Genomic DNA, 27980 nt, shown 5'->3' with positions numbered 1-27980 from the left:
AAAGTTGCCCTCAGTCTTCTGGTTTTTATTTGCCTGATCCCCTCAGAGCCCCTGCCCTGGGGACTGGGAAGGGAGGGACTCCAGGGAATACACAAGGACAGACTGAAGAGGCATGGGAGGTGGGGGTGCTGAGGCTGGGCCACCAGCTCCTGAGGAGGGTGGTGGGGATGAGCGAAGAAGAGTCCAGTGGGAAGCCAGCCAGGCGTCAGGGTCACCAGAAGAATGGAACAAACTTTCCCAAGGATTCCCTGTGGCCGCGGTGCCCCTGTAGCCTGGCCCAACCGACTCCCCTTTGCAGCTCCTGCTCCCTTGGGCAGAAAGCTAAAACTGGCGAGAAGCAAAGGGTGCCTTTCGCAAGAGACCCGTGGCTGGGTGGGCAGCGTTCCCTGGAAAAGTGGCCTGGACTGGGGGACTCTGAGGAAAGGCGGCAGGTGTCTGTGCCCCTGGCCAGGGTGGGGGTGGGGGGGCTGGCGTTGGTGCTGCCCACACCGCTCCTCAGCTGGGGCTCAGTGCTGGGCTGCCCTCAGGACTGTCGCTCACCAGGCACTCGTTGGATTTGAAGCTCGCCAGGGACTTGCAGCTGGGGATGGAGGCCAGGGAGCCGCAGAGGCCCAGCATGGAGGGCGTGGGGTCCTTCCCTGGGGAGAGAGGGCAGGTGAGGCCAAGCCAACTGGTCTGCCTGTGTGTGAGTTGGGGAGGGGGGTACAGGCGAAGGCAGTGGAGGGGCAGCCCTCAGGTGAACCCCCCCTCCCCCAGGAATTTTTCCTCATTTCTGGAGCATTTGCCATTTTCAGTTAAACCTTGATAAGCATCTGCCCATGCCATGCACAGTGCCAGGGACACTGTATTGTAATCGTCAGTTTATGTCTCTGTCTCCCCCTGAGGTTCATCCTCTCTGTCTGTTTATTAAACACACGGTGAGCACTTGTTCCGTTCCAAGCACTGGGGATACAGAGAACGGACGAGACACGGTCCCTGCCCTCACGGAGCTCACAGTCTGGTGGGGAGACAGACACACGGACAATCACAAACACAGTGTGGCGGGGTTCCACGTCCATAGCCTGCCTTGTCTCAAAGAAGATCTAAAATCATCCAGTACAGTGTGGTTTTTAGAAAGAAAAGGCAGAAGTCCAGGCACCGGGAAAACTAGGGCGGGGAACCAAGGTGAAGCCAGGGGAGGGCAACACAAAATGCATGCGTTGAAGTCCTGGACATTCGCTTGAAGAGAGCCACTAATTTGGCTCTGAGCTTCCTGGCAGCCAAAGAAAAGGGGGAAACAATGGTCAGGCAAGCGGTTCGCAGAGTGCATGAGATAAGAGCAAATCAGTTAGGCAAAGAATTCCCCAAGAATTTGTGAGCCCCTTGAGGATGTCATCATGCCAAAAAGCCATTGAGCCCTCACCATATGCCAACATGGGTGGTTATTTTAATCAGCATCCCCACTTTACAGATGGGAAGTGCTCAGCCAGGTGAAGTGACTGACCGAGCTGGCAGGGGAGGAGGCACAGCTAGTTTGCCCTAGGGTCTGCCCAACACCCCCAAACCAAACTTAATTGCTGTGCTAAGCTCTCTGAAAGGGCTGAATGAAAGAGGGAATTGGCCAGGGCCAGTTCCATAGGCCCCAAGGCCTGGCCTCAGCCCTTCTTGGAAGAGTTGGGTGCTGGATCGGGGGCTCACCGATGGGGCCCCAGGGCTCCTCATCCCGTTTGCCCTCTCCCAGGCGCTGGGAGTCCGAGCTCAGACTGGCTTCAGCTGACAGTGGCTCCGTGCTCATGAAACTGTGTCTGTGGCAGAGCAGAGGGCTGGTGTGCAGGCAGAGGCCTACAGCCCCCCCCCCCCCAGTGCCCCTCTTCCCAGTAAGGGCCAGCACTTGGGCCCAAGCTGAGCCTGGCTGAGGCTTACCTCCGGTAGAGCTTGGGGTTGTTGGCACCCTCTGCCCCATTGAGCGTTCCTAGTGACGGCCATTGGTTGACCAGGGGAGTAGTGAGCTCTTTGGAACCCTGGGCCAGGGGAACGTGGTCACCGGGGATCAGACCTGTCCTGGGATGGGGAGGAGGGGTCAGGACTGGCTAGGAGAGGGAGCAGAAGTGGGGAGGGGGGGGCGAGCTCAGAAAGAGATGGTGGTGGGGTTAGGAATGAAACCTGGGTAGCAGAAATGGGGATAGAATGTTGAGGATCAGTAGGGCAGATCCTGGGAGTCAGTGGAAGGTACTGGGGGTTAGAGAGGTGACGGGGATTTGGTGTGCTCCTACTGGGGGATGGAGGGGACAATGGGGTGTTTGTGGGACTCAAGTCAGTGTGGAGTGGATAGAGAACAGAGTGGGAATCCTGAAGGTTAACGGGGTATCTTGGGGACTCCTGCTGGGAGGTCACAGGGTAATGAAAAGGTCTAGGGGGGAGCTATTGGGGATGAGTAGCAGTGAAGTCAGTGGTCACCGTGGGGATGATGGTCAGTGGTTGCGGATCAGAGGGCTGTTGAGCAGAGGGAATAACGGGATCGTGTTGAAGGTTGCTAAGTAACACTTGAGGTCCTTATCAGTAATGTTGGGGTCCCAGGAGTAATGTTCTATAACCATGCTAGCTGACGGATGAAGTGGGGCGCCCAGGATCTTACGTTGAGAGTAATTTAGTTCGCTGGGGACGGGGGCCTGGGGTGGAGGAGGTGAGGGGATCAGTGGTTTGATGCTGGCGGTTGGTTGCACTAGATGCTGTTATCAAGGAAGGTGACGTTAGACTCTGGGGGCGATGTGGTCGGGGTGGCCGGGACGGGGAAGGGCGGCGGCGGCGCTCACAGCTGCTCCTGCAGCTCCAGGATCACGCCTTCCAACTCCCGCTTCTCGCGCTGGTTCTGCGCCGCCGCCTCCTCCAGCTGCAGCTGCAGCCGCCGGTTCTCCGCCTCCAGGTCCTTCAGCTGCGACTCGCGCAGGCGCACCAGCTCCTCCAGGTAGCCCTGCGGGGCGCCGGCTCAGCCCGGGACACGGGGGGAGGGTCCCAGCGGCCGCCCGCCCCCTTCCCCCAGCCCGCAGCCCCCGCCGCGGCATCACGCACCTTCTGCGCGTAGACGATGCGGAACTTCTGTTCCATCTTGTGCCATTTGCTGTACCAGCTGTCCTCGTCGGTGACGAGCGGCAGGTACGGGTGCTCGGGCGAGTTGTCCTCGCTGGTACTGCTCTCGGCGCTGTGCCGCTCCTCCTCGTCCGTCAGGTAGTCATAGCTTGGGGGAAGGAGCGGTGGGCACGGCCCGCTCTGCCCGCCCGGGCTTCCCTTGCCGGCCCCCTGGGGCGGAGGGACCCGGATGCCGGCGCAGCCTGCCCCCTGCCCGCCGTCCCCCACCCATCACAGCAGTCCTGCTGCTCACCTCTGGGTGAACTTTAGGTAGGGTGTGTAATCGATGACCACGGGGGTCTTCCCGTCCAGCACTTCGCCCTTTAGGCAGAAGCTGGGGGCAGAGGAACCACAAGGTTGGGGGCGGGTAGGAGGAGATGGGAATGTGGGCGTTCGCGGCTAAACTCCCTCCGCCACCTCCATCCAGACCCCACCTGAAGTCTATGGCGCTCAGTCCGATCAGCATCCCGGTGAGGACGGTGGCTTCCTCCCGAAGCATGATGGCTCCCGAGTCATAGAAACGTCTGCGGGGCGGGGGAGCGAGGGACTGATGGTGCAGCATCCTCCCGCGGGGGTGGGGGGTGGGGCACCCCTCAGGACTTCTCTTGTTAGCTTACTACAGACCTTTCCTAGAGGAAGGAGGGGTCTCTTTCCTGCTCACCTCTCAGGTGTGGATCTGGTCTCTCCCTCAGAGTGGGGCCCACTGTGTCTCCCACCTATTAGAACGTGTGTTCCCTGAGAATACTTTCCTCCATCCTCTGAACTACCCCTTTCCCGCAAAGCATGGAGTCATCCAGAACGGTAAAGTCAGGAAACCAGTTCTAATCATTAGTGCTTGGCATACAGCAGGTGCTCAAAAATATGGTGATGTAAACTCTGACATGTGAGGACAGACTAGAGATAGAATGGAGTAAAAACATTGGGTTGTATGTGACCACTGGGTTGGTGGGGAGAGAGACATGACCCTGACCATACTCAGCTTCAAGCACAAATTCTGCCTGTGACCCCTGCCCCTGAGACCCATTCTCTCTGCAAACCCACGGTGCAGGGACTGAGGCTCGGCACACTGGGACTCTGTCGTCCATGGGTAGCAAGTACAGACTGCTGCCACTGTTTGCGGGGTAGGTAGGGCTCTGTGTTATAGGTCATGGAACAAGGTTAACATAGTTGAGGCTTATTCAGAGGTGTGTCTAAGGTTAGGGCTGTGCATGAGGTCAGTGCTGCCGGATGGTGGAGAATAATTAATCTGACTTGGAAGAGATGGTGGTGGTGCTAAAGGTGTGTTCCAGGAGGGCAGGCGCAGTGGCAGAGGATAGTCTGAGAGAGGGAAACTGGCAAGCTAGCAGTGCATGCTGGGAGTTGTAGTCCAGGTACCGAAGGTTGCTCTAAGAATTGAAGGATCAAGTATGTTTAGGCAGTGAACGTGCACACTGGGATCTGTGGTCCGAGCTGACTGAGAGGGTCTGACCTGGTGGTCCGGGTGTCCCGCAGAGCTGTGGTGATGTATTCCGACATTCGCTTCTCCATCAGTGCCACTCGGATCCATGCCCGGCCCTGGAAAGCACACTCACCTTTATTTGTTGCCCCGAAGGGACCCATGAGTGCACTATTGGGTCTAGACCTCCTGTGGCTCTTCTACCCAGTGCCTGTAGGCAGGGGTGAGGAACAAGGAGCAGGCAATCCCCCCCGTATTCCCCTGCAACCAACAGCTGCCCTCGCCCTGCCCATCACAGGCCCCTCACCTTGGCTCGGGCTGTGCTGATGTTTTCCATGTTCTCAATGCTGCTCACACAATTGTTGGGCACTTTGCTGCAGGCCAACCGGATATAGTCCCAGAAGCCCCGCTGCCCGTCTGAGCTGAACCAGCTCACCGGACCTGCTGGGGCACAGGCTGAGCCAGGGCAGGGAGGCGGCTCAGCAAAACCAGGGAGTTTGTACAGGGTCCATGTAATGGGGTATACACATGCATAAGTATAAGCAGCCACGCCCACACATGGTGCCTCCCCCAAACATATGTGCACACACATGCATGTGCACAAAGGGCTCGCTAGCATATAACTGCACGCCGATTGATTGGGCTTGTGGGCACCCACTCAAGTGGCCAGAAGACCCCGTCCCCTCTTCCCAGCTCTGTGCATGGCCCAGAGTCAATGATGGGGTTCAGAAAGCCGCAGGGGAGATCAGAGTGGGTGGCTGGAAGCTAAAGGCTGGGAGTTAGGAGGGCTGGACAACAGGGGACAGGGAGCTGGGCCCGCCCACCTTTGAAACGGTGGCTGAGGATCTGCTCTAAGATGGCTGCAAAATTCACAAACTCCTCGGATGAGTCATCGATGGGTTCTGCCGTATACTTCTCCAGCAGCGTTTTCACAGAGAACCTGGTGAGGGGTGGGAGAGGGGGAAGAGGGGGGTCCAGTGAGACAACAGGGTAATGGCAGTAGAGGAGGGGTGTTAGGCAAAGAGAGGGAGAGAAGGACAGAGAAGAGGTCATGAAGAGCATGGGTGTGGTGGGAAAGGGAAAGAAGGTGAAATACGGAGGGATACACAGTGACCACAGAGGTGCTGTGACCTGGGAGTGATAGAGTGGCAGGTGGGAGACTGATTGACATATAGGTGATAGGAGAGGTGACAGCTAGAGAAAGGAAACTTCAGGAATAAAGTATGAGAGGGGATAGAACAGGTAAGAAGATGAGACACCCGGAGTCAGGGGTCTTTCCCAGAGCCCCTTCCTTCTTGCCCATCCTTTGGAGTTGCATTTTCTATGTGTGTGGGTCAGAGGTCAGCTAGGAGTTAGAAGTGGGTTTGTACCCCTGCCCTGTGCTGTCTTCTGCTATTGCTGGAACAAACTTCAGTCCCTTCTGGGGGCGGCGGGGGGTCACCTGTGCCAGGACATGTGAGTTGGCACTGAGCACATGGAGCGTGGGCATGCAAGGGTGGCCAGGTGGGCTTTTAGCACACGGATGCCCCCCTTTCCCCTTCTCCTTCCTAGCCTGGTCGCCCACACACCAGCTGCCCAGAACCAGGCGGTGCAGAGCTGGGCTGGGGCGTTGTGTGTGTGTGTGTGTGTGTGTGTGTGTGTGTGTGCAGGTTGTGGGTCTGACACACATTGGGTGTGTGTGTGCGGGACATTGGCAGCAGATCTCTGGAAGGGGTCTTAGAGGTCCAGACACCTGGCTTCTCAGAGAGGAAGGGAATCAAGGGAAGCCAACAGGGCTGAGAAACTGGAGCCCAGCAGCCCCCGTCCTTCTCTGCAATCCTGCTCAGAGCCTCCGCTACCTCTGCAATCCCTACCCCTGCAATCTGCACCTGCCATCCCTGCACTGGGATGGGGCAGGAATGAGGACTCAGCTCCCAACATCCCATTATTACCCTATTGTGGGTAGCAGAGCAAGAGTGGGTGTTGGGGGACATGGGGGCTGCTTGGAACTGCCCTTCCCCCCCTAAGCTTATCAAGCCCTGTAATGTGTCACGCACTGTAGTTTGCATGTATTAGCTCATTTACAACAGCTCTGGGAGGTAGGTCCTCTTACTATCATCATTCCCATTTAACAGATAAGGTAACTGAAGATCCAAGAGGTGGACTGATCGGTTCAGAGTCACACAGCTAGTGAGGAGTCAGGTAAGTATGTCTGATTCCAAAGCCCTTCCTCTTTCTGCTACATCTTGTGGCCTCCTGGTGGCCGTCACAATTCCCAAGGCCTGGGAGCAGCCCCTGCCTCCTCTGCCTTCCACTGCAAGCTCCAGCCCTTACGCACTGTCCTCTGAGGCTCTCAGACCAATGGCAGAACTGAGCCAAAGGCCCTCCCTCCCTCTCTTTGGGCTTAGAGCTGGTCTGGCCCCAAATCAGAGCCAGGTCAGTGTTGGGGTCGTAGTAGATGGAAGCAGCCTGATGGACTCAAATCCTGTTTCCAGGTGATATCCGTGTGGCCTTGGATGGGTCATTTAATCTCTCTGAGGCCCAAACAGGAATAATAGAGTACCTGCCTCGGGCTTCAGGAAGGACTGGGAGAAGGTAAGTGTGTATAGGCCATTGGGCAGGGGTGGCGAGGAGCAGGGCCATTAATGGTAAGGTCGACCCTGCTGGAAGGAGCGTGTGTTTAGGGCATTAGCTGGGCTTCATTATGCAGCACGCTTCACCCCCCGTGATATTTTCTGGTCATCTGGGTCAGCCCTCAGTGGGGGCCTGGGGCTCGTTTCAGTGTGGCAGCCATCTGCCATCTATCCTCAGGGGTGTCGCCGAACTGGTCATTGCCCCCGGGAGCCCCATGGTGTGTTCCTTGTTAGGAGGTGCAGTGGCTGCTGCAGGTTACCATGGAGACGGGGAGGCCAGGGCCCGGGGGAGCCCTTGGCCTGCTAAAGGGAACTGTTCTGGGAGCTGGAGGCGAACCACATGACAGTGATGAGGTGGCAGGGGCCTGAGGGGTTTCTAAGTCTTTGTCATGCCCCCAACCCCCTCCAAAACTCTGTCCCTCACACCCCAGCTCTCAGCCCACTTCCGAACCTCCAGAACCTCTGCTTCTCCAGCGTAGGCCAAAGGGAGATTCCCCGCACCCCCCCTCACCCTTTCCCCATGCACTCAAGAGGCTCAGTTGTCCTAGCAGGCAAAGGAAAGAAGAAGAACCTTCTTCTCAGAGACAGGAAGGGTACCATCAGGAGAGGGCTATTTTCATGTGCCAGGCGTGTGGCCCTACACGAATTATGCCATAACTATTCCTTGGTGTGGCTGTTACATTGACAGTGGGGATGATGAGGCACCCAAGGCCCAGAATGGTTGGGAGACTTCCCATGGTTGTACAGCAAATAACTGATGAAGTCAGAGCTTGAACCTAGGACCCTCTGGTCCCAAAGGCAGAAACCTTTGTTTTATACCATAGTGGCAGGGGTTGAGAGGTGAGGGTGGAGGCAGCAGCCTGCACTTTGGGCTGGGGCAGATGCAGTGTGGTTGGGTGTGTGCTCAGGAACCTGGAAGGAGCTATGGCGGGCAGGAGCCAGGGCATCAGGTGAGCGCTGATTCCTGGGGGGAAGGAGCAGGGCCAAGGCCTGTGTGTAGGCAAGGTGGGGGCGGCAAGGCAGGACAGCTGAGCCTGGCACTTGGAGTGCCTGCCCTCAGAGGTGGCATGGGGGGTGGGGAGGTTGCAGATGGAGAAGGCAGCTGGTGGTGGGGGGAGGTCCTAGAGGGAGAGATGAGGGCAGGTGAGGCTGAGGGACAGTGGCTGGGCAACTGGCCGCTCCTGGCTCAGGACAGGGCAGTGAGGGTGAGTCACTGCAGGGCTGAGGTGGGAAGGTTCATTTCCTGGGCCCCCCAAAAGCAGATGAATCTTCCCAACACTGCGACAGCCCCACCCTCAGGGACACATCTGCCCTCCCAGTCTCCTCCCTGGAACCCAGGAGACCCAGGCTTCTGCGGTCAGACCCTCCCTCCTTCCCACGGCAGGCACAGCGTCCCTCACCCTTCACTGGGTGGATTCAGGGGCTTTGCCCACACCCCTAGTTGATCCTGCCACAGGCTGCAGCTGCCCAGAGATGGAGGAGGGCACCATCTCTGCTCCCGGATTTGAGCCTGGGAAATCTCCCAGGAAAGCCCCACCCCTGAGAGGCCAGGATGTCAGGGGTGGGAGTGAGGGTATGCTTGGAGGGCGTTCAGGCCGCTACCTGTCAGTTCTTCTCTGCCCACCTCGCCCCCGCCCCCAGCAAGGGAGCCAGCCATCCCCACCCCTCCCCCTCACACACAATGTCACTTCCTGGTTTTCACAGGAAGCTGCAGTGCCAATTAAACACCCCTCACCCCCAGGCCCTGGACTGGGCATAGGCCTGACTTGGCCTAGAAGGATAGGGACCAGACCTCCAAACCCCCTCCTGGTCTGGGCCTGAGAGGAACAGTGGACGCGCTCCTCTTAACTCTGTGCTTCATCCCTTTTCCTCCGTGGCTGCTGTGCACCCTCCCGGCAGGCACGCTCGGTCCGTATTTCCGCAGCCCGCCCCGACGCCTCTCCCTGACCACCCCCCGCCAGCGGTGCCCACCTGCACACTGTGATCAGGTTCCTACGCTCCACGGCCACATTGCGGGAAGACGCTTTCTTGGAGGACAGCCCCAGAGCCATGGTGGTCTGGACAAAGCTCGCTTCCATCCAGATGTGCGGCCACTGCTGCCGCCACCAGCTGCCCCCCACCCCGCCTGGAGCCCCGGCCCCCCCCCCGCCGGATCACGGCTGGGCCCTCTGCCCGCCGGGGCCCCTCGATCCCTGCTCGGTCATCCCCCTGCCGCTGCTCCCGGTGCCCGGCCCCCTGGCACCCTCCCCCGGCGGCGATTCCAGAGCAAAACAAGGCCGGAGGGAGCTCTCCGAGGTGCTGAGCCGGGCCCGTCACCCCCCTCCCTTAGACGCCCGCCCCCCTCGGCTGGTGACGTCAGGGCCCTCGGGCCCCGCCCCTGGCAGGCCGGGCACCAATCCGCAGAGGATGCAGAATTTGGGGGTGGGGGGGGAGAGGGCTGGGGCAGAGGGAGGGCGGAGGGGGTCCCCGGAAGAAGCAGCGATTGGAAGGAGGAAGAGGGGGTATCTGGCCTGTTGTCCATTCCCACACTCAGGGCCCGGGACCCCTCTCCTCGCGTCTCTGAGTTCCCACGACTGAACTCCCTGGTTTCTGAGCTGTGATCGGTGGTGTCTCAGTTTTCCTTCTGCTGCCGGGGAAAGGAGGTCCTCACTTCCCATACCCTCATCGCAGCCCCGTCCCCCACCCAATCAGTATCTGCGTTCTCAAGGAGGCCGGGATCAGGTCTGCCTCCAGAGAGCGCAGGTGGCCCTACTCGGTAACCTAGGAGGCCAAGGAGCAGTCCGAGAGACTGTGTATCTGGTGTTTGGCTTGTCAGCACCGGCCGGTGGATTCAACGGCTCCTAGGGTGGGGGATGGGAATCCAGAATAAGCCGTAGGAGCCTAGCGGCTTGAACCACTCAGGACTGTGAGACTAGACTGGCAGCTAAGGGCCAAGGCACTGCTCTCTCTCTCTCTCTCTCTCTCTCTCTCTCTTTCTTTCTCTCTCTCTCTCTCGTAGTCCTACTACACCCTCACACCATCCCAGGGCAATTGGCTTGAGGGTTAACCCCCTGGCTATCAGCATTGCTGCATGGTACCATCAACTCACTCTGCAAGGCTAAGAGAGCCCCCAAAGCTGATCACATCTTTTAGGGTAAAGTGAAAGAAATGGATGCATTGCCTGGCTTTCCTGTCACCCTCTGCCTCCCAGTTGTTCTCTCATCCCTGCTTGCACCTGCTCCATTCCTCTACTCAACCTGTTCTCTTTCACACTCCAAAATCTCCAGCTCCCACAGAAATCCTTCTGTGTTAAGGTGGGGTACACCCAATTTTCCCATTTGGCTTTAGGAATGTCCATCCTAGGGCTCAGCTTATGTGTATTCACCAACTCTGTCCACCTCCTGGATTTACTCCACTTTACTAGTGTATGGTCATATGTCCCCACACGGATTCACATGTGCACCAACATCTGAATATGATCAGCAGGCAGGGACCCTCTGTTAGCACAAACAGAGGAGGAAGAGATTAAAAAAAAAAAAGGCCTATGCAAGCTCACAACCCCGGTCTCACTCCCTGGGCACTCCCAGCAAAGATCTCATGTCTACTCAACCTCAGCCTCAATTCTTGGCTTCCAGGACCTCAGACTTGGTCTTTTCTGTTTCTCCTTTGCCGTTTCCCTCTTCCCTCGCTTCTAGAAGGCCCTCTTATCATCCTCCTGCCTCCAGCTAGATAGCCAAGGCCAATCATGATATTCTTTTGTTTTTCAGTTGCAGGGTATGTCATGTGAACAAAAGAGCATGTAAAACACATAGGTGCAGTTTAAGGAATATTTACAAAACAAACACCTGTGTCATTTCCTTAAAGATCAAGAAATAGAAAGTTGTCAAGAACCCAGGACTTCCCAAACACACCCAGATCTTCTCTTCATCCATCCCCCCAAGGGACAGCCACTATCCTGACTTTTGTGATAATCATTTCCTTGCTTTTCTTTATAGTTTTATCACCTATATGTCAATCAATAAATATATAGTTTAATGTTTCTTTATTAAAAGAAAATTTGTTATTTGTCTATTCTTTCTCCATTATTTTCCTCGTATATGATTCCAGTACATGTCAATACTACACTTTATCTATTCTGTCACTGAGGGTAATTTTGTGTATCTGAAAGGGCCTAGTAAGAAAAATGGAAACCACATTATGTATTTCAGATAGAAGGGATTTAATACAGGGAATTGGTTACACAGGAGTTAGAAGACTAAAAGCGAAAAGAGAAAGAGAACACTGGGACGACATGGAACTCGTAACCAAATGAAGCAGCGAGGGCTGAGGGAACAAAAGAGAAGAGGTGGGATTGCTGCACCCAAAGAGACCACAGGTAGGGCCCTACTGAGTTGGGGCTCAGATTCAGGCAAAGTCACCAGGAGGCTGCTGCTTATTCCTCAGAGGAGCTGTTTACAAAGCTGGTTCTTGGCGTGCAGAATGAAGCTGAAGGCTGGAGCCAACTTCCAACGACAGAGCAACTCTGAAAAAAAAAAAAAAACAGAAATATGGGGAGATAGTTCCTTCTTTCTTCCTCCTGCCTTCCATCTCTCTGTAGTGTCTCTTATTAGCAGAACCTAACAGAAAGCCAATTAGTAACGGAGACTGGGAAACAAGTTTGCAGAGTCAGATGCACTCAAATCAGACACCAGAGACACAAATAATGGATTTAGAGCAGAAAGGCAAGAAATGAATAACTGACATTAGTCTGCCTCTCTGCCTGCTCAACATTTATACACGTCTTTTTTTTTAAGTTTACTTTTATTTATTTTGAGAAAGAGCTAGGAGCAAGTGGGGGGGGTGGGCAGAGAAAGAGGGAGACAGAATCCCAAGCAGGCTCTGCGATGTCAGCGCAGAGCCCCATGCAGGGCTCGAATTTGTGAACCAAACCATGAGATCATGGCCTGAGCTGAAACCAAGAGTTAGATGCTTAGCCACCCTGGCGCCCCTGTACACATCTTTCTATACGTATTTGAACAGTAACAGGGGTGACTGGCTGGCTGTCAGTTAAGCATCTGACTCTTCGTTTCATCTCAGGTCATGATCTCACGGTTCATGGGTTCGAGCCCCGCATCAGGCTCTGTGCTGACAGCTCAGAGCCTGGAGCCTGCTTTGGATTCTGTGTCTCCCTCTCTCAAAAATAAATAAACATTAAAAAAGAAACTTAAAAAAGTGAACAGTAATGAACTTCATACGTTTGTCTCGCAAGATGCAGTTGTCCTTTGTACCAATGAAGATGCTCTGGTTCCCACTCCCAAAAGTGGAGCTGCAAAGTCACTACGGTAACAGTATCCATTTCTGGGTGATGCTAATACCTCACCTAGTTCAGCCACATATCCTCTAGAGGATTCTGTAACCTAAAGGCTAAATTATGAAGTTCATTATCAACAAAAAACCGCCTATAAAATAATAAGGGAAAGAAAGGAGGGGAGAGATTAATGTGTAGAGATTAATATGTAGATTAATATGTCATTATTACATACATAATACTATGCATTATTAATATGTATTAATAATACAAAACAAGCAAGAAAGAAAATACCTATGGCTTCTACAATCCTTATTCCTGTAACTGTCACAAGTTTACCTTTATAACTCTCCTCTTCCATTACTCATTTCATTTTCACTTTGCCTGTAGCCATAACCTCAGCTTGTTAATTGTTCTTTTTTTTTTAACCAGGTCAAGTGACCAAGCCTTCATTCTTGATGATTCTAAATCCTCAGAATTGAGTTCCTGCGTTTTTTCTTTAACTTTTGCTATTGGACATGGAAGAAAGGAGAGGCACACCAGAGAATCCCATGGGTCCTAGGCATAGTCTTCCCTACCTTCATGGCATAGCTGGAACCCAATATCCCTTGGAATTTGGGATAGTCACCCCAGAGGGTAACCTTCTGTGCTCTGAGCCCAGGCGAGCCTCGATCTCCAGTTTAGTGGACCCACTCTTGTATCTGGTGAAAGGATTCCTCCCTAGGTGTAGTAAATGTTATCAGAGCTCCTCCCACATTCGCTCAGCTCTTGGGTATACTGGAAGAACTGCCAACTGCCAAAAAAAAAAAAAAAAAAAACTGCAACTCTTTCCCCAAGGGCTCTCTCTGGCCACTGGAGCCTGCTCTACTCCAACAAACACTGGGCAGGCTGAAAGTTCTGGGGAATTATACTTCCATCCAGAGCAACCCTGAGGAAATAACTGATGGGGATTGGTGAATAAATACCCCAGCTCCCTCAGCCCTCACTTGGGATGGTCCTGAGGCTCACATTATTATTGGTTCCCTGAGTGTCCCAACAGGATTTTAAGCTCTAGCTGGTCACACTCTTAATATATATTTTTTCTAATGTTAGAAAGAGAGAAAACGTGAGTGAGGGAGAGGAGCAGAGAGAGAGAGAGAGAGAGAGGGAGAGAGAGAGTCTCAAGCAGGCTCCACGCTTAGCACAGAGCCCAATGCAGGGTTCGATCCCACGACCCTGGAATCATGACCTGAGCCAAAAGCAGGAGTTGGACACTCAACCGACTGAGCCACCCAGGTGCCCGTAGTTGTTCACACTCTTAACTTTCTTGAGGGCGTGCCCTTATTAGCCTCCTCTCCTTCCCCATGTTGCTTTCTCACTTGCTTCCTGGTGGTTCTTAGCATCATTTCTCAAATAAAAACTTGCTTTTGAATCCTTTCCCTAGGTTCTACTTCTAGGGCAACTCCCCAAAATACAGCTGGTATTTTAAGTGGTCCTAGGAAGCAGGTTCTCAGGATAGGATTCTGGAATTGTATTATTCACCATCCATATGGCAACAAGGGTTACTTTGCTGAGGTAAGTGGAGTCCTTAGATCCACTGGAGTGCTGCACATCATGATTACTTTCCCCTTGGTGAATACAGGGTGTACGGCCTGTGAATATCTCTAGTACTTGAGACGTAGGAGGGAAGTGGTCATTATAAGGATGGCCAAGTTGGCCGGTTGTTGTTAAATGACATCAAAGTGCTAAAAGACAAAAATGAGAGACTCACATCAGCCAACTATCAACTCAGGGTTCAGGGTGAGAGCAGGAAGGCCTCTATGGCAGCATTTAAGGAAACTCTCATCTGCAGCCTGTGCTGAAAATCGATCCCATAATCTGATTGTGAGAATAGCAGAATTATGTCTTTAAAGACGCAACAAGTCAGGCCCCTGAGATCTGGTATGGGATCATCTGTCCTGGGACCCTCAGATTTTTTCCCTGAACCCTTTGGGGCAGCAGAAGTGGCCTCTCCTTGCCTGCATACTGTGCAAAGTCCACATCTGAGGCAGATGCCCCATAAGATGATACCTACCCTCTTCAAGATCTGACTCTTGACTCCCTCCATGATTCTAAAAAAAGTTTCTTAACATTTGTTCATTTTTGAGAGTGAGAGAGACAGAGCATGAGCGGGGGAGGGGCAGAGAGAGAGGGAGACACAGAATCAGAGGCAGGCTCCAGGCTGTCAGCACAGAGCCCGCCGTGGGGCTCGAACTCGTGGACTGCAAGATCATGACCTGAGCCGAAGTTGGACGCTTAACCGACTGAGCTACCCAGGGACCCCCCACGGTTCTAGACCCATAACTTCAGTTAAGTGTCACCATGCACCAAGCAGGGAAGTACTATCCCAGCGACAAGAAAGGGATTATTCATCAGAAGACTGCAGGATCTGACTGGCTAACATGTCGCAGAAATTGGGAGAACGTGCCTCTACTTACCCCATGAGAGTGCTGGACGGGGGCCAGAGGGTGGAATATAAATAAGTCTGAATAACGGAGAGTTTATTGATCTGGGATACTCTCCCAGAGCCGAGGAGTTAACATTTTAAAGGCTTGGCAAGGACATCTGAAGCCAGTTGCAAGATGCTACTGGGATAGATCTTCAAAGTTTAGGAAAACCTACGCATTACGGCAAATGAGGTGGAGAGGCCGGAACTGAGTGGCAGAATACTGGGGAGGGGGGTTCAAAGGCAGAGAGGTGGGCACACCAGAATGAAACTTTAGTTATATGTGATCAGGGAACCCTCCAGCCCGCTGTATTCTTCATGGAGGCCCAGAGATACTTCTTCAATAAAGTGATAAGGAACGGGCTAGATGTTAGGGGACGCTGGCACTCTTTACAACTCAGTAGTGGTTCTGCTCTGCAGGCGAAAGTCGGTGGTAGCAGAAGCTGCTGTGGAAGGGGGCTTCCCAGAGTCGATGTGTACGACAGGAGCCCAGAACAGAGGCCAGGTGGTGGCACTTAATCAGCAGGGTCAAGGTGGACCCTGTAATGGGCAGAAAGGCCAAAATGGTCACCTGGGATCTACTGTGAGTGTTCGCAATTCTTCCGAATTGCTGTGTCGTATGGTTGGTTATTCTATGCTTCATTTGTTGAGGAACAGCCAAACTGTTTCCACAGGGGTCGAGCAATTTTACATTCCCACCAGAGATATACGAGGGTTCCAGTTTCTCCACCAACACTTGTTAATTTTCCTTTATTTTATTTTATTTTATTTTGTTTTGTTTTGTTTTTATTTTGAGAGAGAGAGAGCACAAGAAGGGAGAGGGGCAGAAGGAAAGAGAGAATCTTAAGCAGGCTCCTCACTCGGCTTGGAGCCTGATCCAGGGCTCGATCCAACAACCCTGGGATTATGACTTGAGCCAAAATCAGGAGTCAGGCGCTCAACTGACTGAGCCACCCAGGCGCCCCACTTTGAACATTTTTTAAATGAGTTGTCTGTCTTTGTGCGATTGACTTTTAAGCCGATTCTACTGATTTGCTGAAAATTTCTATACGCTGAATTAATTAACCTGTAGCTTCTTTTGGATTTTCTTGATACACGATTAGGTCATTTGCGAAAACAGGTTTTGTCTTTTCCTCACCAAATAACAAGCATCCTTGTTCTGTTTTTGGCCTCAGAAGGAAAGATTTCAATATTAAGTGTGATGTTTGCTACAAGTTTTTTTTTTTTCAACGTTTTATTTATTTTTGGGACAGAGAGAGACAGAGCATGAACGGGGGAGGGGCAGAGGCAGAGGGAGACACAGAATCGGAAGCAGGCTCCAGGCTCTGAGCCATCAGCCCAGAGCCTGACGCGGGGCTCGAACTCACGGACCGCGAGATCGTGACCTGGCTGAAGTCGGACGCTTAACCGACTGCGCCACCCAGGCGCCCCAACTACAAGTTTTTTGTAGGTATCTCTTATCAGGTTACAGAAGTTCCCTTCTATTTTAGTTTGCTCAAAGTGTTCATCATTAATGGGTGACAAAATTTTATCAAATGCTTTTCCTGTTTCTGAGATGAATATTTGGTTTTTACTCTGTCTTTATGTTCATGTGGAGGATTACATAAATTGATTTTTTCTAATGTCATCAAATTCCATTTCTAGGATAAGCCAATTTGGTCATGGTATATTACCTTTTTTATATATATTATTGGCTTTAGTTTGCTAAATGTTTTATTCATTTAGGCTTTTAAAATTTATGTTCATGCGTGAGATTGACCTATTATTTCCCTCCCTTGTACTATCCACGCCAGGTTTGGGTATTAAGATTATGCTGTTAAATGAGTTAAGACATGCCACCTTATTTTTTATGCTTCATGACATAATTTGTGAATCTTTGGAAGCATTTGCTTCTTGAATATGTGACTGAATTTAGTGATGAAGCTATCTGGTCATGGAACTATCTTTGCTGATTCAATTTCTTTAATCGTTGTGCATCATTTGGGTATTCTATTCTTTTTTTTTTTGTCTTAGTTTTTTTATTTTGACTTTGTCAACTGGTTCTCCATTTTTATTATCATTATTATTTTTTAAAATTTTTTAATGTTTATTTATTCTTGAGACAGAGACAGAGCATGAATAGGGGAGGGGCAGAGAGGGAGACACAGAATCTGAAACAGGCTTCAGGCTCTGAGCTGTCAGCACAGAGCCCGATGCGGGGCTTGAACCCACGAACTGTGAGATCATGACCTGATCTGAAGTCAGACGCTTAACTGACTGAGCCACCCAGGCGCCCCAATGGTTCTCCATTTTTAAAACTCAATTAACACCGAAGAATAATTTACACACAATAAATGGGCCCGTGTTAATTTTACAAGTCAATGAGTTTTGACAAATGCATACACCCACTATCAAGATATGGAATAATCTATCACTAAAAAGATTCCTTTGTGGGTCTTCCCAGTCAATCCTTTGCCTTGCCCTTGTCCACAGGCAACCATTTATCTACTTTGTCTCTGTAAACTAGTTTTTTTTAAAGAATTTTATTTAAATGTAATCATATAAGATGTATGTGTCTAGTTTCTTTCACTTAGCATAACATTTTGGGAATGTATTCATGTTGTTACAAGTATCATTAATTCATCCCTTATTTATTATTATTATTATTATTTTTAATGTTTATTTATTTTTGAGAGAGAGACAGAGAGCAAAGGAGGGGCAGAGAGAGAGAGGGAGACGCAGAATCCGAAGCAGGCTCCAGTCTCTGAGCTGTCACGACAGAGCCTGACGCGGGGCTCGAACTCACACACTGCTAGATCATGACCTGAGCCAAAGTCAGGCGCTTAACCGACTGAGCCACCCAGGGGCCCCAATTCATCCCTTACTGTTGCTGATGGGGATTGGTGGATAAATACAGTGGATAAAATGTCGTATCCCACTGTATAGATATAACACAATTTATTTGTCCATTTACTTGCTGATGGATATCGGGATTGTTTCGATTCTGTTTACTATTTCGGCGAAAGCTAGGACAAATGGTATTGTATAGATTTTCAATACTTGTAATCAAATATTTTCATTTCTCTTGGGTATATATCTGAAAGTGAACTTGCTAGATCACATGGTAAGTATATGTTTAACTTCATAAGAAATTTCCAAAGTGGTGGTACCATTTTACATCCCATCACCAATGTATGAGAGAGCTACTTGCTTCTTATAGTAGACGGCATTCAGTACATTTATTCTGTTTAATTTTAGCCACTCCGGTGGGTGTGCGGTGGGACCCCAATATGGTTCTTCTTTACTGAGGTGGAATTTACATACGGCAAAATGTTTAGATGTCAAGCATGGCATTCACTAATTTAGTAGATACGTGCACTCATGTATCCCACATAGCAGTTAGGGAACAGAACATTTCCACAACTCCAAGGACATTCTCCTGTGCTTCGTCCTAGTCAGTCTGCTCAGAAGCAACCACTGACCCGATTTCTAGAACCATAGATTCGTTTTGCCTACTCTAAACCTTTATAGAAATGGAATCACACAATAAATACTCTTTGGCACTGGCTGTTTTTCGTTCAGCACGACGTTTTGATGTTGAAGCGTCTGTAACTATTTACTGTTATCGATGAGATAAGAAGTATATCACAGTTTGTTCATTCTCCCGTTGATAGACATTTGAGCTGTTTGTAGTGTTTGGCTATTATGAAGAAAACTTCCAAGAACATTCTCATTCAAGATATATTTCAGATCTCTGGGATAAATATCTAGGATTGATTAAATGAATTATAGGATAAGTATATGGTTAACTTTTTTTTTAATTTTTTTTTTCAACGTTTATTTTTATTTTTGGGACAGAGAGAGACAGAGCATGAACGGGGGAGGGGCAGAGAGAGAGGGAGACACAGAATCGGAAACAGGCTCCAGGCTCTGAGCCATCAGCCCAGAGCCTGACGCGGGGCTCGAACTCACAGACCGCGAGATCGTGACCTAGATGAAGTCGGATGCTCAACCGACTGCGCCACCCAGGCGCCCCTGTATATGGTTAACTTTTAAAGAAACCGCCAAGCCGATTTCCAAAGTGGTTGTGCAATTTGTACGATATATAAAAGTGTAAGATTTCCAACGCTCCACCCCCTTTCCAACACTCAGGGCTGTTGATCTCTGCATTTTTTTTTTAATTTTTTTTAGGTTTATTTATTTATTTTGAGAGAGAGAGAGAGAGAGAGAGCACAAGCAGGGGAGGAGCAGGGAGAGGGAGAGACAGAATCCCAAGTGGGGCTCGAACTCACGAATTGTGAGATCACGACCTTGGGTGAGATAAAGAGCCAGGTGCTTAACCTACTGCACCACCCAGGCACCCCTGTTGATCTCTGCATTTTAGCCGTTTAACTGGGTAGGTAGTGATATCTCCTTGTGGACTTAATTTTTTTTTTTCATTTCTCTAATGACTAATGATGTTGAGCTTTTCAACGAGCTTATTAGCCATTTGTGTGTGTGTGTGTGTGTGTGTGTGTGTGTGTGTGTGATGTGTCTGTTCAAGTCTTTTGCAAATTTTTTTCATTGAGTTGTTTGCCTGGTTTCATCATTGAGTTGTAGGAATTCTTTACATAGTCTAGATGCAAGCCTTTTGTCAGATATGTACGTTGCAAACATTTTCTCTCAGACCATGACTTACTGCATTACTCAAGGTGCTGAGTTTTGTTTCCCAAAATGCTGGACTTGGTCCTATCGGGCAATTAGTTAACTTACTCATGAGAAACTCAATTCTTTTGAAACTTATTTGTAAGGTGTTAGGGGAGGTCTAAATGTGCCTTTACTCTAACGCTACAGTAGCCCTACTACCAAGGTGTCTGTTACCTTTCTAGAGCCTCTCCTGAGTGCCCTGGGTGTTTTAACAAGGATTCTCCACTCTGGGTGGCCGGAACTGAGCTACGTCCTCGCCTTCTGTAATCTCTGGCAAGTCTTTCGCTTACAGCCTGCCACTGCCTCTCTCAGATGGGTGGAATTTCACCCTCACATACGTGGCTTAGTATTCAACGGCAGTCTCAGGGACACTCTGATGCATATTTCTGGAGCTCTTTCTATACATAGTTCCTTTATCTGTAATATTCCATTTTGCAAATTCCAGTCGTGAAAGCCTCCCTAACCTCTGACCTCTTGTCTCAACCCCGGCAAACCCCGCTGCTTTGGGACAACTTCCCGGCACCGATGAGGCCGTGCCTCCGGGCAGAAACTGGAACAAGCATGGGGCTTACTTTGTTTGTTCCCCTCGTCTTAGAGATTTCAGCCCTGCACCGCCCATCGTCAATGTCTCCAACGGTTGTTTCATACGTCTCGTCTAGTTTTCTAGTCGTTTACAGCAAGACAGCCAGTCCAGTCCTGGCAGCTCCATCATGAGGTAGAATTCCCTTTTGGCTTCTGGAGAGGGTATAAGTCATAGTTTTCTAAGACTCTGCCCATTTTTTTTTTAATTTTTTTTTCAACGTTTATTTATTTTTGGGACAGAGAGAGACAGAGCATGAACGGGGAGGGGCAGAGAGAGAGGGAGACACAGAATCGGAAACAGGCTCCAGGCTCTGAGCCATCAGCCCAGAGCCCGACGCGGGGCTCGAACTCCCGGACTGCGAGATCGTGACCTGGCTGAAGTCGGACGCTTAACCAACTGCGCCACCCAGGCGCCCCAGACTCTGCCCATTTTATTGAAAATTTTAAATTCTGGGCATAAAATAAATGTATCCATAATATACTCTTATTTTTATTTTATTTTTCTTAAGTTTATTTTTTTAAGTTTATTTTGAGAGAGAGAGAGAGAGAGCATGCGAGCGGAGCAAGGACAGAGAGAGAGGGGGACAGAGGACCTGACGTGGACTCTGCACTGACAGCAGCAAGCCCCATGCGGGGCTCAAACTCATGAACTGTGAGATCGTGACCTGAGCTGAAGTTGGCCGCTCCACTGACTCAGCCACTCAGGCGCCCCCTCTTATTTGTAATGTCCTTAAAACTGGTAGTGAAGTTCACCTTTTCATTTACTTCTTAAAGTTTCTTTATTTTAAGTGATCTCTACACCCAACGTGGGGCTGAACTCACAACCCCGAGAACGAGTCACATGCCCTTGAGACTGAGCCAGCCAGGCGCCCAATCACCTTTTCATTCCTGACGTTTGCCGAACGAGATCCTTGTTTTCATAAGTCACACTAGAGATTTTTAAATTTTATTAATCTTTTAAAAGAAGTAACTTTGTTGTTATTGATTCTATGATACTTTATTTTGTGTTTTATGTATTTTTACTCTTACTTTTTTCTACTTTTTTTTTTAATAGTCAACTTAGTTGACATACCGCATAGTCTTGGCTTCAGGAGTAGAACCTAGTGATTTGTCTCTTATATATAACATCCAGTGCTCCTCCTGAAAATTGCCCTCCTTAATGCCTGTCACCCGTTTAACCCACCCACCCTACCCACCCCTCCAGCAACCTTCAGTTTGTTCTCTATTTTTAAGAGTCTCTTGGGGCACCTGGGTGGCTCAGTGGTTTGGGCGTCCGACTTCGGCTCATGTCATGATCTCACAGGTTCGTGGGTTCGAGCCCCGTGTCGGGCTCTGTGCTGACAGCTCAGAGCCTGGAGCCTGCTTCAGATTCTGAGTCTCCCTCTCTCTCTGCCCCTCTCCTGCTTGTTCTCTCTCTCTCTCTCTCTCTTAAAAATAAACAAATAAAAGCTTTAAAAAAAAGTCTCTTATGGTTTACCTCCCTCTCTGTTTTAAAAAATTTTTTTTAAATGCTTATTTTATTTTTGAGAGAGACGGAGCATGATCAGGGGAGGGGCAGAGAGAGAGAGGGAGACACAGAATCCAAAACAGGTTCCAGGCTCCAAACTGTCAGCACAGAACCCGACGCGGTCTCCAACTCAAGAACCGTGAGATCATGACCCGAGCCGAAGCCGGACACTTAACCGACTGAGCCACCCAGGCGCCCCAGGTTGTTCATTTTCTTACTGTTGAATTTTATGGCTTCTTTGCATATTTTCAAAAATAGTCCATTATCAGATGTATCTTTTGCAAGTATTTTCTCCCAGTCTGTGGCTTGTCTTCTCGTTCTCTTGGTATTGTCTTTCATTCGGTTCAAAACTTTTTATAATTTCCACTTTGGTTTCTTCTTTAACCCTTGGGAACCAGGAGGCCAGATAGTCAGAGACATACAGAGATGTATAAACATATATGTCTCTCTGTGTACATATGTATGTGTATATATGTTTACATATTTATAAATATATTTTAGACATGTATAGATAAATGTTTATTCATAAATAATAATAATAAATTATAATAAATAAATAGATAATAAATAATAAATTGCTTTATTGCCAAGAAATTGGCTTACTCAGTTGAGGGGGTGCTGATTAGCAAGTCCAAAGTCTATAGGGCAAGTGTTGACACTTCAGTCCACGGGTAGAATTTCTTCGTCATCAGGGAACCCTTACTTTTGCTCCATAAGGCCTTTCAACTGATTGGATGAGGACCATCCATATTCTCTTTTACTTAAAGTCAACAGACTGTAGATGTTAATCACATATAAAAATACCCTCAGAGAACACCTAGATTCGTGTTTGATTGAATGAGCCCTGTAGACTAGTCAAGTTGGCATGTAGAATGAACCCATCACCCTGCTGTATCGGCCTCTGTCTGATGTTTCTCTCATGATGAGACCTGAGGTTATGAGTTGCAGGAAGGGAGATCATGGAGTCCCGGATTCATCCCGCCATATCAAGTGTGCATACTGTTAACATAACTAACGATGGATAATGTTGGTCCTGCTCCCTGGCTGAGGTAGCATTTATCAGGTTATTCCACTGTAAAGTTATATGTGTCCCTGCCCACACACACACTTTCCAAATTGTACTCTTTTGAAGGGAGTCACTAGGCATAGCCTACCCTTGAGCAGTGGAGGGGGGGTATCAATATGTAGTCTTTAGAATTCGTCCGTATGGGAGATTTATCTCTTCTTCTCCATTTATTAATTTATTCAATCATTTAAATATATCAATATGGACTCATGGATATTTAGTTTCTACTTTAGGTTATAATCCAATTCTACTTTATCTATTTATTTATTTTGCTCAAATTGTTCTCGCTTTGGCCATTGGGAGCTGCATGATCCGCGTTTTCCCATCTTCTTACCTTCACCTTTCAGCATTCACAATCCACAAGCGTTTATTGACGTCTACTGTGTGCCATGCCCTGCGCTAGTCATTCACGATCTACATGTGGTTTAGTACATAAGTGGAGAGAAGGAACAGGAAGAAGGACACTCGAAGTTAGAACTGTGAGATTTGAACAGGAGTAAGGAGCGATAGGCTCCAATTTGGGCTTTAGAAAGGTCATCAGTTACGGGGAAGCCAATGAATGGCTCCTTGGTGATTGGCCAGAGAAGGTGGAAGTTTTGCAGTTACTGCCAGGTTTCTGGCTTGAGCTATGGGTGGATGGGGGTGTCACTGGCTGACAGAGGGCAACTTGGAAGAGGACCAAGTTACAAGAGTGTGCACAGTGAAAAGAGAAGATAGGAAAGACAGACTTTGGGGAACACTGACATGGGGGGAGGTGATAGGAGGAAGGTGAACCAGCCTAGAAGATAGAGAAGAAACCATCAAAGGAACAGGGGAGGGGAACTGAAAGCAGATATTTCCAAGAAGGGAGAGAGGCTGCGCATGTCAAATGCTACAGAGAAGTCCAGCTGGGGAGCTGGAAAGTGTCTGTTAGATTTAGCAACTAATTGGTTATTAGTGGAAAGGGGAGACAGGGAAGAGGCTGGACAGTCTTGGGCAGAGGAGGGAACAAGAGGCAAGGAAGAGGAGTTGAGCTGTGAAGGGGAGGAGAGCAACAGGGCAATCATGGTCGGGTCAAGAGAAGATTGGTTATTTTAATGGGATAGGCTTGAGTTCATTTAGGGCCGTAGGGAAGGAGCCAGTGTGTGCGTTGGGAGAAGTGGGCACACAGTGAGGGAGGACGGCCAGAAGTGGTGGGGGCCAGGTGGAGGGCTCAGGAGAGGTAGGGAGTCACTAGGAGCAGCCTGGGCCCCCTGGAGGGCAGGCGGTGTCACTACAGACAAGTTTACAGGCGTCGGGGTAGGAGAGGCTGTTTACTAAATTCTTTAAAGTCCAGGGGCCTTTACTATGGAGAGAAATCCTCACTACTTTGCGAACTTGGTTTCATGTCCCTTTTACTAACTTTCTGAATCTACTAACTGATACTGCTTTAAACAATCAACATCTCTAATTAATTTGCCCAGCACATTCACCCCAATTAGGAATTTGACAAACTAAATTTCTCTAAACATTTTAAACTTGAGTTGCCTTTTGACCATGACAGTAAAAAAAATAAGTGGGGCGCCTGGGTGGCTGAGTCTGTCGAGCGTCGGCTCAGGTCACGATCTCGCGGTCCGTGGCTTCGAGCCCCGCGTCGGGCTCTGTGCTGAGAGCTCAGAGCCCGGAGCCTGCTTCGGATTCTGTGTCTCCCTCTCTCTCTTGCCCCTTCCCCGCTCACACTCTCTCCGTGTCTCAAAAATAGATGATAAATAAATAAATAAATAAATGATATAAAAAATTTAAAAAAAAATAAAATTGCTTCCAAACATACTATGTCTGCTTACCAGGCAAACCGAGGCTTCTTTGCAATGGTTATTTTCCAATGATCTAAAGTCTCTCTTTCTTTCTTTCTTTTTTTTTTTTTTTCATGTTTATTTTGTTTGAGAAAGAGACAGAGCACGAACGGGGGAGGGGCAGTGAGCGAGGGAGACACAGAATCCGAGGCAGGCTCCGAGCTGTCAGCCCAGAGCCCGACGACGACGCGGGGCTCAGACTCGCCACCAACGAGCTCACGACCTGAGCTGTAGTCGGACACTCAACCGACTGAGCCACCCAGGCGCCCCTAAAGTCTGTCTTTAAAGCCACTGCGTGGAGGCATCTCTCATGTCCTTGATTGTTTTTTGCTCTCATTTCTCTGCCCCTTTGATCACACGCCAGGATGGATGGCCACTGGGGCAGAGGCCTGTCCCCGGCCAGAAGCACATTCTGACCCTCTGGACTTTCTGTTCGTGTTGCCCCGCCTCCTTTGCGCACCTGGCTTGTTTCAGGCTCGCCTAATTACCCTTACTTGCCTGGTGCTCAAACCACGCCTGCCCAGCAGAAGGGCTTCTCGGCACTGCCCTGGATGTATTCCTGCTTCTTCAGGACCCGAAAGCCGCTATCATCCTGGGATTCTTATTCCCTTTCCTCTGCTACGTCGCAGGAGGGAATCCCCGCTCATCCTGAGGTTTAGAGGCCAAAATGATGTGACTTAGTGCCTGCGAGGCTCCTCCCGTGGGTTCTGGGCTGCTGCCTTTGCACCGTCCCAGGATGGGGGAGGGGGGTTACTCTCTCCCAGACTTGAAGGCCCCGGGACCCTCAGCATGGGTTTCAGGCTTCTGTATCTCCAAGTACCTAGCATGGTGCCCCATACATTAGTAGGGCAAAATAAATGTTATGGACCTACTCCTTGGATGAATAAAGGAACTAACGCCCCATCTTTTCAGAGCTGAGGCTTAGGAAACCCCATTTCATCCAGCTATCCAAAAGATAAACTGAGGCATAGACTGGAAACCCTTCCCCCGTCCTCCTCCTCCTGCCCATATCAGACCTAGTATTTTTTCTCCCAAGCCTCCCAGCTGTCAGCACTGGATTCTGAGATAGGGGCCTGGGCCCTGCAGACAGGCTCCCTACTCCCCACCCCACCCTACCCCACCCAGGGCCCCTTCTGCACCACTGGCCAGGCCCAAGTTGAAATCAACCAGTGTTGGGGCAGGCCTGAGGCTCTGGGTCCTGATTGGCTGCTCCAAGGCTTATTCAAAAAGAAACAAAGCACAGTCAACAGAGGGGACTTGGACTTGGGGACTCCTTGTCCTTCTCCAAGCTCAAGAAGGGACAGTTGAGTTACTAAGCTGAATCTGCTGGAACCTGTTGGCCTCGCCACCCAGGGAGATGGAGCACATGGGAGAAATAGAGGGTTCTGAAACATCCCCCACGAGGTCTTTCCAGAGCTCAGCCTCGCTGTTGGGATTGGAGGTGGGCAGCTCTAGGTCTCCTGACTGGGACAGTCTACAGAGGAGGAGAAGCTAGGGTTGGGGGTTTGGGGACCCAGAGGCCTTGCTCCCCTCCTTCTCCACCAGCCAGGCCTTTGGGCATCTACCCCCACCTGCTGGGAGTGTCACATCTCAGGGTCCCGCTGATGGGGGCCTCCCCTCAAGGGATCCCTGTGCTGACTAGGGTTTTCCCCTAACCGTGGCAATAGCTACTAATCATCAAACGTGACCGTGTGTGCCTGGAGCTATGTACAGGGCCTCCTGTACAATACCTCACACTACCTGCACAATGTTATGGGCGAATGTTATGGGTAAAGACTATGAGACTTGGAAGACATCTGGGAACTTACTCAAGGTCACACAGCTAGTAAGAGCAGATACAGTTGGTTTGACTCCAAAGCCTTTGGCTGAACCACAACTCCCCTGAACACACACACACACACACACACGCACACACAGTGGGGGACACACCCATAGGCCCAGGCCCTGAGACAGACCCTGCCATCAGCCGTCAGGCGGAGGCGCCAAACATCTGGCTCAGCAGATAGGAGGGGTGAGAAGAGAGGGAGCTGTTTCTGGAGGGAGGAGCCATCCGCCATCTGTCAAGTCAGGCCTGGCCCTCTCCCGGAGGAAATGTCCCCTCCTCCGGGAAGGGTGGTGAGAGAAGGGGCCCCCACGGGCTGGGAGGGGAGGTCCAGACTGACAGGGAGCCCCCCTCCCTGCTTCCCTGAGGAGGGGTGAGTCAGCCACAGAGACCCCAGGGGATGCTTGTGAAAGACAAGTCAGGGGCAAGACCTGAACGGCAGAGGGAGGGTGCCCTGCCCCCACCTCCTGCCCAGCTCAGGGGCACCAGCAGCTGTCTCCCCACTGGAGCCACGGACACGCACTAAACAGGAGCAAATTCCTGCGCATCATCCCTCTCCCCTCCCCTCCTTCCCTTCCTTCCCCCCTCATCGCCCTGCCCAGGCCCAGCCCAAGAAGTGTGGAGCTCCAGCCAATGCTGGCTGTTGAGGCTTCACGTGGAATCACGACTGCAGCGACGCGTATGTTATCCTCACTTTATTTAAAAACATTTTTTATGTTTATTTATTTATTTTGAGACAGAGAGAGACAGAGCATGAGTGAGGGAGGAAGAGAGAGAGGGAGACGAGACACAGAATCCGAAGCAGGCTCCAGGCTCCGAGCTGTCAGCACAGAGCCCGACGCGGGGCTCGAACCCACGAACCGTGAGATCATGACCTGAGCCGAAGTCGACGCCCAACCGACTGAGCCACCCAGGCACCCCTATCCACACCTTATTTTAAAATAAAGGGCCCAGGGGAGGGTGACTGGGGAAGACCATGCTTAATGCTGGGGTTCCTCTCACACAGTGCAAGTTGCCCTGGGGACCACAGATGGAGCCTTCCAGATGTGGCATCCTGCTACCTTGGCTCCTGGCATCAGGGGCCCTCTGAGCCCAGAGGGATAGTGCCTGGAGCTGACCCTTCCCCCCCCCCCCCCCCCGCTCCTCCCCCCCAACCTCCCGGACCTGCAAAAGAGGCTGTTCCATGCTTCTGATATTTCAAAGGGTCAGGCATGGAAAGCAGGGAGGAGGGACAGGCAGCTTCCCAGCGGTGGTTGGTCGCCTGATAATGCATGCTCAGCCTCCATGCCACCTTGTTCTGAGCTCCGACTGGGGGCAGGCCCACCCTGAAAGCAGAGGGTGACCAGGTCACAAGGAAGCCCTTGGGAAGGGGAAGAATAGTGTGATGGAGGTCCCTCCAAAGGGGAGGTGGCTAGACTGGAGAGGGACTGAGCTCAATTTTTAAGTTTATTCATTTTGAGAGAGTGAGAGAGCAGGGGAGGGAGGAAGAGAGAGAGAGACAGAGAGAGAGAATCCCAAGCAGGCTTCACACGGTCAGCACAGAGCCTGACACGGGGCTCGAACTCACGAACTCTGAGATCACGACAGATCACGATCGGAGCCAAAATCAAGAGTCAGATGCTTAACCGACTGAGCCACGCAGGTG

General features: G+C 50.6%; 1 protein-coding gene and 1 long non-coding RNA gene across 6 annotated transcripts; one reads left to right on the top strand and one right to left on the bottom strand.

Annotated features, from left to right (window-relative positions):
• Nucleotides 1-10: 10 nt before the first annotated feature.
• RUNDC3A (RUN domain containing 3A) lies at nucleotides 11-9283 on the bottom strand. Of its 5 annotated transcripts, none has more exons than XM_003996982.6 (11): nucleotides 9124-9283; nucleotides 5365-5480; nucleotides 4848-4996; nucleotides 4574-4659; nucleotides 3540-3629; nucleotides 3359-3439; nucleotides 3049-3214; nucleotides 2793-2950; nucleotides 1903-2040; nucleotides 1678-1784; nucleotides 11-638 (listed from the first exon to the last, which is right to left on the bottom strand). In XM_003996982.6, the coding sequence occupies exons 1-11, from the start codon at nucleotides 9228-9230 to the stop codon at nucleotides 496-498; spliced, it is 1341 nt and encodes a 446-aa protein (XP_003997031.1). In that variant the 5' UTR covers nucleotides 9231-9283; the 3' UTR covers nucleotides 11-495. The 5 variants fall into 5 exon arrangements, with proteins under 5 accessions (XP_003997031.1, XP_019673542.1, XP_011287551.1 ...); XM_019817983.3 differs by having other exon boundaries at nucleotides 4848-4984; XM_011289249.4 differs by having other exon boundaries at nucleotides 4848-4981.
• On the top strand, nucleotides 5477-11202 carry LOC123381895. The gene is made up of 3 exons (XR_006589453.1): nucleotides 5477-6721; nucleotides 7015-7114; nucleotides 9052-11202. It is a non-coding gene; the product is annotated as an uncharacterized LOC123381895 (long non-coding RNA).
• The last annotated feature ends 16778 nt before the right edge of the window (nucleotides 11203-27980 follow it).

Source organism: Felis catus, chromosome E1, assembly GCF_018350175.1.
Source record: "Felis catus isolate Fca126 chromosome E1, F.catus_Fca126_mat1.0, whole genome shotgun sequence".
Classification (NCBI taxonomy): domain Eukaryota; kingdom Metazoa; phylum Chordata; class Mammalia; order Carnivora; family Felidae; genus Felis; species Felis catus.
The sequence above is the reverse complement of the archived record's forward strand: the minus strand, read 5'-3'. Positions and strand labels throughout refer to the sequence as shown.

What these genes read in the sequence shown, in the direction of transcription:
- RUNDC3A (XM_003996982.6), bottom strand. Translation starts at nt 9,230, where the DNA reads ATGGAAGCGAGCTTTGTCCAGACCACCATGGCTCTGGGGCTGTCCTCC. An exon ending in CTGAGCGCCATAGACTTCAG is followed by an intron (nt 3,440 to 3,539) that starts GTGGGGTCTGGA and finishes CTCTGCCCCCAG; the next exon opens with CTTCTGCCTAAAGGGCGAAG. An exon ending in AACCCCAAGCTCTACCGGAG is followed by an intron (nt 1,785 to 1,902) that starts GTAAGCCTCAGC and finishes GCTCTGCCACAG; the next exon opens with ACACAGTTTCATGAGCACGG.